The sequence below is a fragment of the Charadrius vociferus genome, unplaced genomic scaffold, assembly GCF_000708025.1.
Source record: "Charadrius vociferus isolate BGI_N301 unplaced genomic scaffold, ASM70802v2 scaffold97, whole genome shotgun sequence".
Classification (NCBI taxonomy): Eukaryota; Metazoa; Chordata; class Aves; order Charadriiformes; family Charadriidae; genus Charadrius; species Charadrius vociferus.
In genome coordinates this window covers 3,729,753-3,747,423 of record NW_009649316.1, presented here as the reverse complement: position 1 = coordinate 3,747,423, position 17,671 = coordinate 3,729,753, and the positions used below count along the sequence as shown (strand labels likewise).

General features: G+C 39.3%; 1 protein-coding gene across 1 annotated transcript in view; it reads left to right on the top strand.

The window, feature by feature from the left end:
- The window catches only part of SUGCT (succinyl-CoA:glutarate-CoA transferase), a gene marked incomplete at its 5' end in the record, with an annotated part of 292,991 nt that overhangs the window by 71,184 nt on the left and 204,136 nt on the right, over positions 1-17,671 (top strand). The window contains one exon of the mRNA XM_009889430.1: positions 14,664-14,735. Coding sequence (XP_009887732.1) covers positions 14,664-14,735 — 72 coding nt within the window. The remainder of the gene's footprint in view (positions 1-14,663; positions 14,736-17,671) is intronic.

The window sequence follows — 17,671 nt, the reverse complement described above, 5'->3', positions numbered from 1 at the left end:
CTTACAGATGAAGGGGGTACTTAACAACACCGAAGCTTGCTGCCATCCTTTAGTGCTGCTTTACTGTGATTTGTTTTTTTGGCTAGTCCTTTGCTTGTGCCCAGAGCATAGAATTATGTGTTTCAGTAACTGCTGCAAAGCTGGAGGGCTGAAAAATGTTAATTTCCCTGAAATAACATCTGTTTTTTTGAGAGAAAGTGTGAGATGTCTGTTGAAGCCACAGCTTTGTCCAGCCTTCATCCAGAAAGGGTAGTATTTGCCTGCTAGGCAAGCTGAAGTAATCCAGATTAAAGGTCCATGAATGGGGATATGGGGGAAGAATGTGTGACATAGAAATGACCTGAAGATCCCATCTTTTTTTTTTTTTAATTTAAACAGCCGTTTACTTTATTTCTGCCTCAAATTCACGAGGTGCACAGTTGTTTAATGAACCTAGACCATTCTCAGCCACCCTGCCTCAAAAAGTAAAATGTGAGAACACCTGGCAGCATAAAATTTCTGTGTTTTTAGCAGTATGTAATTACATGCTGTTGGTATGATTTGGCCAACTGAGGCAAAATGGCATGGCCAACCAAGTTTTTGTACAATAAAGTCCCTGTATTTCTGCTTGCTTTGGAAACGTGCAAACTTTGCAACACATCTGAGGGGGAGCAGCAATGGATTTCATTAGGAGTAGATTGGTGCCTGTAATCTGGCTACAGCCTGTTCACGGCTATGTCCATACTAAAAAACAAGCAGTGTCAGAGCCTGTGTTTTAGTTTAGTCTAAATGGCAGCTGGGCCAAGAAAGCAAACTAATCTCCTGAACACTTTATCAAAACCTTGTATCCAAGTTTATGATTAGACCCACATTTAGCTCTGCAATGATGATACGCTTTTTCCTTTGTTCCTGTTGGGCACTTGCCACCCCTGTGCTCCTCTAGACAACGGACACTTGCATTCAAATTTTTCCCAACATGGACAATCTTTGTTCTTCCGGTCCTCAATTCACACCTTATATCACACTTTAAGAGCTTTGGTTCCCTGGCTCTTTTCCGTAGACTCTGTATTAATCTGTTTTAGCCAGTAGGGTATAGAACACAGACACTGAAAAGCATGTAGAGATTGTTTCTCTATGGAGAGTCAGGCACTGTGTTTTTGCATAGGAAAATTAAAGAAATGCAGTGTCAGGATGGACATACCAGTCAGAATGAGTTACATGTTTTTGTTTTGATGACTTAACATGGGACGATGGTGATGATCTCTCTGTAGATGATTTTCAGGCTACTGATGTGCTTCATGCAGTAATGATCTAGTTTTCCTTTAAGCTAAGTCCATTAGCATTCAGTGGGTTAAAATGTTCTCTAAATACTAATAGCTAAAATAAGTCATTGCTGCTGCTAATTCTTCAGCTATTGCTATTTGTTTTAGCAGGAGGAAAACTGTTGGGTACTTTAAAACACAACAGTAATTTATAGAAAAACAACTCATTTTACGGTTCTTCAGAATATAAACCAACAGTTCATCAGATTAGGTTATCCTAGTTCGAGAGTTTCATCTAAATCAGTCACACTTCCCCCCTTTTTTTTTTCTTGCCAACTACATTCTTTCCTTTTTTCTTCCAAAATATCCAGTCTAACTTTTAAATCAGCTGTTAGGTTTAGAAGGAGCACACCCTTTTTCAATCAGGTATTTGCACATTTCTGTGGACATAACAAGGTTTAGGAACTTCTGCATCTGTCATTATTCAAACTGATGCTGGTCCATATCCACAAAATACTTCTCTGCCAAACCCCTGTCTCGGACATCTGCCTGTGGGCACTTGCGTGGAGAGCGCAGCCTGTGGAGCAGTTAGCAGAATGACTGGCAGCTGCGGTTGCTAAGGTTTGCAGAATTCCTGTCCCTTCCTTCCTTCCTTGCTTCCCTTTCTTATGCAAAGAGGGGGTTTGGACAGAAGAGTTGTCCAGGAAAATCAAGCCCTCTTACTTTTACTGTTCAATACTTCTGTTGTCTGGATGGGAGCAAACGTGATCCCGGGTACATAATAATAATAATAATAATAATAATAATAATAATAATAATAATAATAATAATAATAATAATAATGCTTTTTTTTTCCTTTCTCCTCACGCGCCAGTGCCTTTCCCACCTCATACACGAGCCTTGTTTAACACACATTTGTGACATAATTGCTTTCTGATCTTTCTGCTAACTGATGTGAGAAGGGAAAACCCGTCTGTGCCTCCTGAGGCTGTCTCTCTACAAACTGTTTTTTTGTAGGTGGCAGTTTAACAGGGTAAACCGATGGAAATCTTGATTCCCTTGATTTCCATCTCCTTGCCGTCAAAGTTCATGATTCTCGATGTTAACAGCAGACTAGGAGCATGGGGTTTTCAGAAACATCCGAGCACGAGATGACCACTGCTGTACACATGGTTGTACACTAGATATTATTGAAATACCCCTAAGTCCCAGCCTGGGTACTATTAGCAGTGTATTCATCGTGTATTGCATTTTACAAGAGCAGCTCAAGAAGGGCTGTTAAGAAGATGGGGCTCAGTTCACGTTCTGCAATCTGTTGAAAACCAGGACAAATGTGAAGGCACTTAGCCTGAGCTGGCCTCGGTAATTCTGCAGAGTCTCTTACAGAGGAACACAAATTGTCTAGTTTAAACCTTGAAATGCCAAAACACTGGAGGCAGGCAATCATATGCCACCATAGATTTCCTGTTATTTTTCCTGTTCTATTGGGTTTTAAGACCAAAAAGATTTTGAGTGGGCTTTGAACTTCTGTGGGGGGAGGAAAGGCTGTCCTCCTGTTTTATACATTTGAAAACCAGAGTTTTCTTTGGGTGTGAAAATAATACAAATCTTACTCTATAGGACCTTCATTTTCACTTGGAAGCTGAAGTCCAGTAGACATCTGTATGTCACACTCGTTTCAGTTGATTTTACATTCTTTATGGCAGCTTAAAGCTGCTTTGCTCATTTGGTGTATTTTGTTTTAACTTGTGCAGATTTCGAAAAAAAAAAACGCAAACAAATCAAGTAGCTGGAGAAATATATTCTTTGTCTAAAAAGTCTTATGCTTCAGTACATAACTTGATGTGAAAATTGGTATGCCTCCCTGCATAATTTTCACTGGCGATCTTTCCCACTTACAAGCACAGCTTTGTCAAGGTCTAATAAAATGCCTAAGCTTTGTAACTGTGAAAGGAAATGTATATTGGAAGGAAATTAAGTGTACCAGTATCCCACTGTTACTGAAAGCTGTCTCTGTTCATCTTAATTAATATAACCATTTCAATGCATTTTGTTACTCCTCTCTGTGTATTATTTTTTGGTACTGTTATAAAGGAAGCTGTAAAACATCCTAATGCTTTCATCAGCACCCTGGGGGGAGGAAGAGTGCCCTTACGAATCCACGCACCTCTTCTCCCTGTTTGCTCCTTTTTCCCCCTCCCCAAGTGAGGCAATCAGATAATCAGCTTCATATAATCGAGGGACAAGAACCATGTTTTGTGAAAGGTCATTTCATAGCCAACTCCAGGGCACAGTGGGCAGGCGGCACTTCAGGCTGTCATCAGGGGTGCAAGAACATGCCAAGCCGCTGCCAGCAGCCTGTTTCAGTCCTTCCCAGCACAATGGTAGGTCTGTGCGCCGGGCTTGCTGCTGCCCACTTGGTGCCAACCCCAGTGTCACCAGAAGGCCATCTGGATCATTAGGAGACCAGCCCTTTGACTTCGCCAGCTCAACAAAGAGGGAGGCGAGAGCATGATGAAGGCCAGTTGCCAGGCTGCTCCTCCAGACTTGCTGACACCATCCCTCAGCCATAGCCAGGATGGGCCCCTCAATAGCTGGGATCATTTCTGTAACAAGGATCGCCCGCTACTTACGAGATGTTCACTCTTAGTGGAGATGTTTGCTGTTAGCGTGTAGAGTGTAACATGGCTGCACTATGGTATATGGATAGCAGTAGCTGGGTAGCTTTGAGCTTATTTGACTACATGTGACTGACATCTAATTTAACTGCAATGCTGTGCGTGCTTGCTTTGGCTTAGTTTCTGTAAATTATTTATTATGAAAATATGCACAAAAATTTGTGTTTTTTGCAAAAGATTCTAGCGAAAGCTGTACACGTTCATGCTCGCTTCTAAGTTGACTGAGGTACAGTGATGCTGGTACAGTGTTCAGTATCAACTTTTGGCAATTATCTGTGGCAAAAGTGCAGTAGTTTTGCACTTTTCCTGGTGTCACTGTGTTTGGCAGAGGTGAACATAGTCACGGCTCTTAACCTGTTAAATTGCCCCCGTGGTTTGCAACTGGGCATTTCTTTAAGACATTGAAAAGTAAGCGTTTAGATCGACAGCGGTAGTAAATTGGCTGGTCATGCCAAGAAATTAAAAGAATTGTCATTTGGTTGTTCATACTCTCCTGTATGAGAGCGAGGCTGTCCCTCAGCCACCCAGAGCCAAAAAAAATATAAAATTATGACAGCATAAGACAATATGAAGCCTCGAAATAAACCCAGCAATTAATAAGAACCAAGTGTGTTTGTTAAAGAACAGCATGATGTACCTGTGAGTGGAAACTAAGGGTTTTTTTGCCTTTTGAATCTGCAGGGGAAAAATGTGTGATCTTTTTTGAAAGCTGGGATTTTCTCATCCTTTTGTCTCCTCCTCTGGCCTTCTCCCACCATTTTACTGGCATAGCTATGTCCACTGGACTTTGGGGGGCAGCTGGGGGCGGGGGTTGAGGGGTGCAAGGAGATGATTTTGTACAAAAGTGGCTAAAATCTGATGTAGGTTTTAGACTGTGATGACAGAAGCACACTTACACTGTGCTGATTTTCCAGAACAAGTTCTTTTGTAAAGAATAGTGAAGTTTATTATGCAAAAGCACTCTGCAAGCCATAGATGTAAAGATCTTAGTTAAAAACCGAAGTAGTAGCTACTACTGTGCAGATTTCCTCAGCTCTTTCTCAGTAGATATTTTGACTTATGAATGAATGAAAAATTGGTTAAATATTGGCCCGCACAGTTTTAAGTTAGCAAAAGTTATAACGTTTTAATTTCTAATTGTAGTGATTTTCAAACTTTAACAATTGAAATAATGCTAAATTTGAGATAGATAAAAGATTGTAATGGCAGTACCTTGATATTATATTTCAATATTTCTCAGACTACTGGGGAATGATAAAAAAGACTATTAGAGAAAAACAGAACTCTATATTTTATAGTTTTACGGAAACCTAATGGAAATTTACAGGAAAGTGAAGAGGAAAGGGACTTCTGACTTTTTTAGACATAAATAAGTGTTTAAACATTATTTTTCAGTTCTTTTAAATAGATCTAGCATTATTCCTATTGCCTGGCAATGTGGGGGTTTTTTTTTTGGCATAAATTCAGGACTTTAAATAGTGTGCATCCTGGATGTCTGGCCAGTTCAATCTTTAAATTCTTGATTAGAGATAAAGTAGTGTTTTAAACCAAAACAAACTACGTGCACTAAATCCTAATGAGTCTGACTTAAAACCACAAATCAAGGATACTGAGGAGTCAAGGTTGAAATATTTGAAATCCATCCTTAGTTCACCGTACTGTGTCTACCGAATAGTACATGGGATGACATACTGTTTGAGAGATATATTAATTGAAAAAAATCTCCAAATTAGGGCAAAGGCACATTGGCAGAGTGGAGTGGAGTTTCTCCTGTCTTTGTCCATCCTGTTCTGCAGCTAAATGGCAGATTTCAAATATAAGTGCTGTTTATTTTAAGTCATGAAAGTGGCAAATTGTGGAACGCAGCCAATTTTGCACCCCATAATTGTTATGTCGTCATTGGTGTGTTTGCTGATTTTTGTCAGCATCAGTGCTAATTTGATCCCTTGCTCTTCTTGGTTGGCTGATTGTCAGGGAGACTCACAAATGATTTAGCTCAGCTTTTTGAAGAGCCTTCTTTATAGCAGGACATCAAGTTATTAGGACCTTTAAGTTAATAGCACTGCCTGCCCAGTCTGAGTTCTAGTTGGCTTGCACAGGGTCATCCGTCTGCAGCTTGAAATGCCAGGCTGGTTGACTCAGTATGAGTTACCAAAAAAAGGTAGTCAGTATTGCAAAGCTCATCTTTGGAAATTGTACTACTGCATCACTTAAAGCCAAAGAGTAGAGAGGGAGAAAAGACAGAAATAATGAGACAAATCCTGCTCTGATGATTTCTACTGAAAACAGAAATAGGACCTCATTTAGAATTAAATTCTAAATAGCACTCTTAAAACCTCATATTTGAGTACTCAGATTTTCCAGACAGCTATATCTTATGATTTTTGGAAGGTGTAAGAACTATTTGTCATTTCTGCTTCAGTAATGCCTGGAGGCCTGTATCAGGATCAGACTGTGGTCATGTGTGTTGTTTTTCAAAAGAAATGTTTTCATTGCATTCTTTTACTTTAAAAGTGAAAGAAAAAAACAATGCTTGCAATCCCAAAATTGGAAAAAATTGTGTGAACTATTGTGTGAGAAGGAAAAAGGGTAAGGAAACGTAGCTTGGATTCAGGCTTTGGAGAGATTATTGTAAATGTTGAGAAAAATATTGTTTAAAAAAATGGCTCTGCAGTGCCCTTTAAAATCAGTAAGCGTCTATTTTAATTCCCATATAAGTAGTAACTGGCTGCTGTCTGTATATATACTTAAATGTTGCTTGCTGTATAAGACCTTGTTTGCTTAATTTCAGCCTAACTGAATTTTTATGGCTGTGCTATAAAACTCTTGAAAATAGTGGCTTAAATGGAAATGCTGACACAACATTAATTACACTGGCTCCAGTGTGATACTGTGATTAAAGTTTATTTATTTTGTGTGTGCGTGTCTGTGTGTGTGTAATTTCATTGTTGAAAAACTAATGGAAAACTAATGTGGCAATGGAGAATGTGATTCTGTGCCTGATATTTTATTTTTTCAACAGCAAGGAACAGTTTTGATGCCAATTTGCAGTATCAGAAAATTTATTTTTAATTGATGTATAGTTTAGGTATTTAAAATTTTAGAAATTTGGGAAAGTGACAAGTTTCCCACTTTAAAGCTGTTCACTGTTCTTCCAGGAGTTTTTAAATGGCTTTTTGGGTGGTGAGGCTAGAGGTCTATTGCATTCACATTAGAAAACAAAAAAACTGGTTTCATTTTCTTGCAGCATATGTTCTTTGAGATGATCAGGAGAAAAGTCTCATCTCTAAAAATAAGGGTATGCAATCCAAAGTTAATGTTCATTGCTCTGTTGAATATGAAGTAAGAGCTGTAAAAGTCTTTGGTAAATAGGATGCCCAACTGATACTTTTAGATTACAAATCCATGTATTACATCTAATAAATTGGGAAATGAACAGTTCAAATATCATATGACCAGAAGAAGAAGAAGTGAGAAAGGGTTCCTGTCTCCAGTCTGTTTTTTAGGACAGTGAGCTAGGAGTGGAGAGGCCTTGGTTCCAGTCTGTTCCCAGCAGTTTATACTTCTCACATTAGGCAGCAACTGGGTAAAAAAAATGACATGTTCTGGAGAGCAGAACTAGGCTGTCCCGCTTCATGAGTGAGTATTGAGAGTAACACACTGTAATGCCAAATGCAGATAACCCTGTTTGATGCTGTGACTTTGTGTTTGCTGCCTCTTTCAGTAAGGTGGATTCAGAGCACATTTAATGGTTCTTACCTGCTTTGCTCCCGGATTGGTTAGGCAAAGTCATTTTTACTGTGCTCACACATATGTGGAACTTGAAGGTTGATTAGAAAATGGATCATGGGTTCTGTAGAAGTGAATGGTCTCCTTGGTTAGTAGTCCGTGATGTGCTTCCCTTTGGTCTCCTCATCTCAGAGACCAAAGCAATCATTCTCAGTCTTACCATAAGCACCTTTCCCACAAGCTGGGGGCATCCAGGCAAACTCCTCTTCTCTGCAAGAGAATTATTGTAGATATTCTTAATAATGATCTGTCTGGTAGACTGCGATAGCTGTGAAGTTGCAGGATGGTATGTCCTGCAACATGGCAGTGAAAAGAGAGACAAGCAGTGAGGGTTGAGAAGACCAGAGGGAAAAAGCGAAATCTGTGTGTGGAATGCCCTTCTTCAGTTTGCTCAGTGAGAGCATTCAGCATATATTAATCCAGTCCATGAAATTTACATTTTTTTTATTTTTACTGTTTGCTTTCACTGGAAGAGAGTGCAAAGTAGGCAAATAGTTTCAAAGTGTGTGGTCTTTATGATTTATATGTATTGCTTAGAACTATCGCTGACCAAACTTCTTGGTCTCGTTCCCATTTGTTACAGTAATTAAATATTAAGTTGTTATGAAAGGGGATTGTGCCCTTCCCTTGAAAGAGAAAAGAATGTGGCTGCTCCATGATGCTGTGGCACAGCTGATTTTTTGTTCAAACCAATGTGTAAAGGTAGAGAAACTATGTGCCATGTTTATCCCATCTGGAAGGAATGTAACTGTTCTGGATCCAAAGCAAAAGTGAGGATCTCCTACTCTTTAATGTATTTGGGAACCAGAGTTTGATAGGGCTGAAGAGAGGAAAAAATCAACATATGCTGTAGATACATTTGGTTGGCAAGAGAAGAGAGCCTGTGTACAAGTCAGTCAAATCCTGAATACATCACCTTCTTAATTGTAGCCTTTAATCTACATTAAGAATAGCGAATGCCTGTCCTTAAATGACCTTTGCATTGAATCAAATATCACACTGGAAACTTCAAAGTGTAACGGAAGACAAATTATGCAATAAATTAAAAGTAATACTGTAATTTTTCTGTGGCTCCAAGACTGCAAGAGACCAGCTTTTCCATTTGAGCACACCCATTAATACCAGGGAAGTACTTTGAGCACGTAAATGGAGATCTACGTATGGTCACATAGTGTTTTACTGAGTAATTGTTTGCTGATTCTGTGAGTGAGCGAAGAGACTGCTGTAAATGGGAAGATGGAGGGGAGAGGAAGGAATGGCATATGAAAATCAATCTCTTTTTAAAAAATGTTGGCAATATGTTTCAAAGCTTTGTTTGAAAATATTGGTTTAGCTTTTTATGGTTTTATGTTTACAGATTTCTCAAGTAGGTGTCTTTGTTCTGCACTGTCCCCAGCTGGTCCCAAAGATTCACTCAGCCTTCACACAAAGCTGCTTGCTCCTATGCCAACCTTGAGAAGAAGCTCAGAAGAGTCTTCTCCCTTAATGCCACCTGAGAGCGCTCCCTGCTGTGCTGGCAAACACATACCTTACAGAAATACTTTATCTAGCCTATATAAAAGGACGGCATCTTTCCAAAATCTTAAGCAAGCTGCTTCATGATGCCAGTTGGAGCAATCAGTCTGTTGCTCTGTAAAGCCAATGGTTAGAAGGCATTCAAAAGTTACTTTAAGCCCTGCCCCAGAACTCACCAATACATAGTGACTATCTGCAAGCCCTCAGCTCTTCCCCTCATTATCCATCATTGGATGCTTTTAGAGATGCTGCTATTCAACTTTATGAGTCAAAAGGCAGTGCTGTCTTGAAAGATACTTCAAATCTGAGGGCATCTAACATCACCTATTCTCAGTGAAAAGGGATTGCAAGTGTCTTTACAGATCCCAACTTTTATTCACATAGGAACATCAGATAAGAAGACTTGTAAAGATATTTTGACCATTGACTGCCATTGTCAGTAAATGGGCAAATATGGTAACTTGTAATGAAAATAATCAGTAGCTTGTTCAGATAATTAAAGCTATTAACCTCTCCTAAATATGGAATAATCCTCCAATTTAAAAAAAAAAATAATGCTTTGTTCTGTTGGTCTTTCCAAGCATTGTTTGGCCTCCAAATTCTTCTTCCTGAGAAGTCTCTGAAGAAGTGACATCTAGTTTCTGCCTGGATAGCACTTGCATCCTTTCCATTTGAACTTGACAGTCCTTGTGGCACTGGGAAGCTGCCTACTAATGGTGGTGGCTGGAGGCTGGATTTTAGTGTGCGCTGAATTTGATCTGCCAATAGCTTTGAGACTAGGTCATGCAGTGACCTCACTGTGCCCTCCCTCAACAGCACTGATTTAAATTTAGATTTTTGGGGTGGAATGAAAACTGGCTGACCTCTTGTGCTCAAAGGGTTGTGATCAGTGGCATGAAGTCCAGCTGGAGGCCAATTGCTAGTGGCATCCCCAGGAGTACACTGGGCCAGTACTGTTTAACAGGGTCATGGACCATGGTCCATTTAACATGGAACTGGATGATGGACAGAGTGCAACCTCAGCAAGTTTGCAGAATATACAAAACTGGGAAGGGTGGCTGATACACTAGGTGGTTGTGCTGCCATTCAGAGGGACCTTGACAGGCTGGAGAAATGGGCCAACAGGAACCTAATGAAATTCAACAAAGGGGAATATGAAGTCCTGCACGTGGTAAGGAATAACCTCATGCATCCGTACAGACTGGGGCCTGACTGGCTGGAAAGCAGCTTTGCAGAAAAGGGCCCGGATGTCCTGGTGGACAAAAAATGGAATACGAGCCAGCAGTGTGCCCCTGTGACAAAGAGAGCATCCTGGTCTGTATTAGGAGGAGCATTTCCAGCAGGTCAAGGGAGGTGATCCTTTCCCTCTGCTTAGCACTGGTGTGGACGAATAACCAGCGGATCCAGTTATGGGTCCATAACTGGGGCCACTTCTGAGGTTTGTAGGACATGTACGTGCTCATAATGGAGCAGATCCAGCAAAGGGCCATGCAAATAATTAAGGGCTTGGAGCACCTCTAATTTGGAGAGGCTGAGAGAGCTGGGACTGTTTATCCTGGAGGAGTGGAGAGGAGGCTCAAGGAGATCTGATGAATGTGTATAAATACCTGATGGAGGGGAGTATGCATCACCATATGCAGCAGCAGCTGTTCTGGTTGTTTTGATTTCTGTGTTTTGGATTCAAATACTCACAACTGACCTGGGCTTCTGATAATTTTGTTGGAATTGGCATATCTTTTAATTGGTCCCTCGCATTTTAAAGTTTGTTGGTTTTTTTTTGGAATCAACATGCAAATTGAAACGTACGTAAAGATATTTATGTATGGTTGATGATTGCCATAGCATTTATAGGCTTAAAATTCATAAAGCAGGCAATAAATACAACAATAAATACAAGAGATCGACAGTCTGTCGTTAGCACCATCAAAGCTGGCAAACTTTGAAAGGCTTATAGCAAATAGCATTGCAAAGACCGCCTAGTTTGGCCTCAGGTTATCTCAGCAAGTCTTTGTTCACTCTGATAATAAACTAAGACTAAGATTGGCCTGCATCTTTACTGTATAGCCTATATGGCATTTTTGGAGAATGCTTGTAAACCATTTATTACATTTCTGAAGGTGGATAGAGTTTATATTCCATGTGTTTAAGGAGGTTAAAATGTTTCAGTACACAAGGTATACACAGTGTATACACAGTGTTCAGGATCAAATTTGGAAAAGTGCTGAGTCTCAGTGAGGTCCTGTAACATCCATTAGTCAGCATGAAGTGTTGATGCATGCACAGTGGACCTTGAGATCAGGCTTTGAACACGCATATGTTGATGTCATGTACTACATATAATTCAATGTGAATTTACAGATTATCTTCTTAGAAACGCCCAAGATTTTTACACCACACTGAAAAGCTATGCCTTGGGATGCTATGCAATCTCTCTCTGCCTTTTCCATGAATAAGCTGTGGACTAATTTTTTTGGTCTGTTTTTTGTTTCTTCTCTTCACTGAGTGATGTCCTATTGCTCAGGTTTCTGCATGGGGGTAGCAGGTTAAATCATGCTCGTGCTCTCAAGAATGTTATCAGAAGACCTCATTCTTCCGAAAAAGCGGAAGGGAAAAAAGACTTTTGCCTCGTGTGTCTAGTGCCTTTTATTGCACTAATGTGAAATGATTCGATGTGATGGACAGCAGTTTATCAAAACAAAATCTCATTAAAATCTGTCTGCACTTTGCCCTTACTCTCCTTTGTATAATAAGATTGTGAAGCTTTCTGTGACCAGACAGTAACCTGTGGTAACCTGTAGTGTGCGTACATTTATGGGTGATGAATAAAACCATTGTTATCACCCTTAAATGTTGGCATCAATATTGTGCTAATAACATTTGGAAGTTTCTGCTTTATCAGCAGCAATGACTGGCAAATAATCAGCTGTTTTGTAATGGGAAGCTTAAAATAGCAGCCGAAGACATTTGAGTTAAGCTTCGTGGAAAAAGACACTGCTGCATTTATTATGATACCATTTTTGTTGTGTAAAGATGACATGATTGTTGTCTTAGCTTTTTAGACATACAATGCAATTAAGAATAATCAGTTTTCCCACACATTCCGCAAAGCAACTGAAGCACAAATGCTAATAACCAGGCCCTTAAATTTAGAGTGACTTCCGCTGCTGCATGGGCAGCCCACGGGTACAGATGCGCATTTCATACTGGTATGGAGCTATTGTGTGATTGCAGTCTTCTTACAGAGATGCGAGTCTCAAAAGAAGTTGCTGCTAAATAGTAAACTGAATTTTAAGATTTGCCCGTACTACCAATTTAAATATATTTTGGAGTGCAGAGGAAGAGCATCTGTATATATGACATATATTGTGGGCTTTGCAATCTGTAACAGGCATCCAGAGTAGAAGTTTAAAAGAATGTGTAAAAGAATTTCTAATTTGTGTTTACTGGAAGTAGTAGGTGGTCGCACCAATAAAAACTATATTGTGTTACATACGCACACAGATACATGTACTGTTTACCCCATAATTTGTGTGAAACGTGTGTGGCTGGTTTTAGAATTCAGAGCATCAGCAAAGACAGGTCAGGATTTGGGCAGGGTGTTCAGAAAACAAGTCTTGCCTGTAACTAAAAGTAGTAAGTTTATACTGACAGTTTTAATTCATAACTATTCCTGCTAAAAGCCGTTTCTTTGGTGCGGGGAAGTGTCTTACATATTCTTAGATCAGGCTCTGTCATGATTGTTTTAGACAGAAATCTGCATGAACAGATATATCTAAAAAATGTTTATACATTCATATACAACTTTCTTTTCTGTATTCTTTTCCCCAACTTTTTCTGTGCTCATTGCTTTCCTCAGCGTGAGTATGCAATACCTTTATATTATGCATGCTTCCAGACTTTTTCTGTAATGGGGCCAAGTCAGTAGGACTTCTTTTGCATGCTTGGGGCTAAATGTTTGCTGAATTTCATTTTTGCTTGCTAAAAATCTTAGACTGAAGTGCTTAATTAAATGTGTGAAAAATAAATTGCTAAATTTATCACTGACCAATACTATCTACTGGAAAATGAAACATAGTGAGAGCAAACTGATATCTTAACTATGATGTACAGTTACTTGCATTTCAGTGGACATAATTTTCCACATACAATTTTAAAGCTTTGACTATACAACATGTGGATGTAGTTGTATCTGTATGAAAGATTGCAAGTTTGAATAGTATATTCCTGTTTGTGAAGAAGAATAAGTCACAGTGGCATAAAAGGAGTTTTTATTATTAAATTTTATTATTATTATTAAAGTGTTCCCACACCAGGGCTTATATTTGTGTGTTTATTATATTGTGTGTTTATATTTTACCAAAATTGATAGTCAGAATTCACACCTTTAGATCAGGACATAGTTCATAAAAAAATCGATTTCTGAAAATGGAAGATGAGTTTTGCTCTCTGCGAGGAATATTGCAAGGGCTCGTCACTAATTAGTACACCAGCCTGTGCTGGCCTCTTGTACTGAAGTCAAATAATTAGCAAAAGAATTTTTTGTAAATGCTTGCAAAAATTGTGTTTGTAATGTGTGTGACTGAAACTTCAGTTACGCACCCTGTCTAAGGTAGAGATGTGGAGGAAAGGGGAATCTGTTTGCATTATCCAATTTTAGAAGATGCCCTGACAAAATGGTAGAAATCAAGGATGATGCCAATTACAGATTTTCTTTTTTTCCAGTGCAAATCTAAGTGGAGATGATTTAGACTGGAATGAAGGCTGTTATGTCTTGCTGAGTTAAATGTTCTGTTCATCATGAAATGTGCCAGTAAGGCCACTGTAACAAAGTCAAAAGAAAAGAATAAATCCTCAAAGCTGGAAAGGAAGTCCCATTTTCTCCAGGAGCTCGATCTTGAGACCACTGGCCGAGGAGATAGCTTAATCTCCAGCTGAAGAGCTGGAAAGATGCAGCCTATCCTTTTCATCCCCCTGAGAGTCCCTCACTTGTCATTGCTATTTGGCAATTATTTTTTTTGGCGTATTTGCTCAGGGTCTGTGACACCTCAGTGCAGCTGTCTGCTCCCAATCAGGCTAAGAGTGAAGCTGAATAAATAACTCCTGGCAAGTAAGTGTTATCCTGGTAAATCCTTCTCAGTCCCTGTGAGTGTGGGACGCATTTGCAAAGTTTCAGGATGCCTCAAGACACATTTTCAGCAAATAAACTATTAACCAAGATAACTTCTGAACTCTGGAAAAACTCGACGAACTCTAGAAAAATCAAAAGGTCTGCATCCATTGTTGTGGATGACTTTGGGCCACTTTTAGAGAAATAGATATTTGGTCTGAATGGAAGTGTTTAAGGAATTAATTTGAACATTATTTACAAAGTTTTCACTTAAAAGATGTCCTAATATTTTATAGTTTAGTTACAGATTATCACCTATCTTTGTTCTTCCAGGCTTTTAAGACCAAGGATGGCTACGTCGTGGTGGGAGCTGGAAATGATCAGCAGTTTGTCACTGTGTGCAAGGTAATGGTGTGTTAGGCAACAATACAGAAATGTGTCATAATTTCTGTTCTGACTATGAAAATAATTACTAATTGCTTTTTAATTCCCCTTTTTTGTGAAAATAAGAAGTGAGCATACATTCTAACCCTGGGGTTTTGCCTGATAGTTTAGGGGACTGATACGGGTGGGTGCTGAGCCCCTTTTGAAGTCTGCACAGCTAATTAGCTAAAAAATGAACAAGATAACAGCCTTCCAGTTCTGGAATGGTGAGTGTCGTGGAAGTCACACTGGTACCTTTTTCAGGAAGAAATGTGACACTGTTTCTCCATAAAATACACGGTGGGCACAGCTATTAACAAAGCAAAGCTAGGGGATGGATGGTTCTTGTGCCACCTTAACCAGTAGCCAAGTGTGTAGTCCTTTCTTTCTGTGCTCACAAAGAAACTTGTGGACTTCTTAGAAAAGAAATATTATAGGACTGTGGGCCGACTTTAGAGTGGTGCAGAGTTATGATGTTGAAGAAATCTTCAAACAGGACTGCTGCATTCAAAATCTGGTATCTTCATTATTTTGAAGAGATGGGACATGACTGGCAATCCTGTTTTCACAGGGGCTAGCATGGAAAGTTGTAGAATAGTTTTGGATTTTTCACATATTCTTTTTCCCGTTGTTTTAATACTTGGAATTGCTTTTACCTGGACAGTGAATACATTTTAAAAGAGGAGTGGTTGTAGAGAAACAATTTTTCTTAAATAAAGTGTAGCAACATTCCAAACAAAAGACCCCAGTGATGTGTAAACTGGAACAAGAGAAGTTTTGCGTATAGCATTACACAACATTTTTTAAAATGAGAGTTCTACCTTTTTCCTGCCATTATGTTTTTTCTGTGGGAACTTGGATGTTTAGCCTAAATTAATCACACTTTAAATGAGCTGGCAGCCTTAGGAAATTGAGCGTTATTTTCCTCCATTTGTTCATGTCAGACATTTCACATTTCCATGGATGTTCACAACTAATAACTGGAATAAGTGGTAAGAAGACACTTTAATTGTGCTTCTCTCTTCGTGCAGTTTGGGCTACATATCCCCACCTTGCTATCTGGAGGGGTCTTGTTTCATTTGCTTGAATTGGCTCTCTTAATAGGTAGCAAGTTAACCTCTTCAAAGTCTTCTCAGTAGGTTTTCTTCACGCAGGTGCTTGACCATGACAGTGTGGTCATTATCTGAACATGAATGAAGACTAATGACTGACTATCTACCTGCCACAACTCCTGAAGTGGAGAATTATGTACCAAGTGCTGGTCATCCTGCCATCCTAGAGTAAGACAGAGCTGAAGATCTGGCTCAATAGTTTCTGACACCATGGTGTGAGCTAGAAGGCACTAAAAATTCAGACCACGCATTCACCTTACTTTAGGGTGCAGCTGAGAGACTGCGTGACTTGTTACTACACACTCCCCCTGTAATCAGTAAGGAGTGAATGGTACCCCAGAAGAGGAAGCAACGTTTCTATGATTGGAGTTAACCTCAGAATCTGTAGGACTAAAATTGAGAAGAATATTGGCCCTAGTCTGCAGGCTGATGGCTTTTTGTTTCATCCTTGTAAATTTCTGAAATTGAAAGTAGGAGGTACAGAACATGGAAAAATGATGATTGCTCACATTTCAAAGGGATTAAAAACCCAAGAAAAAATAGTTCAAGTTTTGGGTAGTGGTTAGATTTTTCTATAAACCAGTTATCATATCTGTTTTTAAAAAGAATGGTCTTTTTACCCTTATTGAGTTATTGTAGTTATGGATTTAGGCCATTAAATTGCCCAGAAATGGAGTGATGTGGAATTCAGTGGAAAGCTGTGAAGCCCATTAGAGGTATGTTCAGTGCTAGGTCAAAGGTGATTTGGAACTCAAAATACCATGAAGTGGGAGAGCCAATAAAGGAAGAGGACTTTATTACAGGAAGGCCTGCAACACCCTAGTGAACCTTTAGTAAATACAGAGACCACTAATTCAAACATTGGAATTGCTATTAAAGAGCCTTTCTGAGATGAGCTGGTGCTAAAAATACAAGCTCTATGGAAGTTGTTGCCCTGAAGACACATACTCTAGAGATATGGCTCAAGCTGGCTCAAGCTGCAAACAATTGCAAACATTCTGCTTCAACCGTATCTTTTCAGGCAAGCAGAAAGAAAAAAACTGGAATGATTCACTGTGATATTTTCAAAATCAATGTCAAATAACTGTATCCTGTTTGGGGACTTGGATAATTACAGAAAAAACTTTGTAGCGCCGCTGGCTGACGCGTATGTTGTAGTGGTGAGGTATTACAAAAGCACATCCTGATGTGTGGCTGCTTCAGTCTAAATAGGAATACTGAGCAAGAGCCTTCAGAAGACTGAGCTTTTGTGTACAGCAAAGGAGAGCACAAACAGGTTTGCTAGTGTTACGGGACAAAACACAGAGAGCGTAAACTCTGAATGTGCATCTTAGATCTTGAAGGAGGCCTAGAAATGGAGCACAGCAGTTTCATTCCAAGTGGTCACAGTAAAATAAAGAAAATAACATTGGCAGTGTGATGCAGAAAGATGAATGGTACGTTAATGAATAGCTTCTCAAATGTGCATTTGTTAGTCACAAAAAAAATTGAGAACATATATAGACATGCAGCTTTACAACAGATGGACATTAAGTTAAAGCTGAAGTCAGTTACGTTAATTAAAACAGGAGAGTGAGCAACTCCATATGATCATTTTTCACATAACTCATCAGACGGAACCATAGTTTTCTGATTAATTCCTTGGGTTTTTAAGTTCTCTTAAATAGGTATTCACTATCATTTACTTTGAACAACCATGCATGACTTTTTTTCTCTAAAGCGATGATTTGTAACTCCAAAATAGCTGTATTAAAAGAAGGACATAATTTTAAGGGGGCACCAACATTATTGTTAAACTTTCAGATA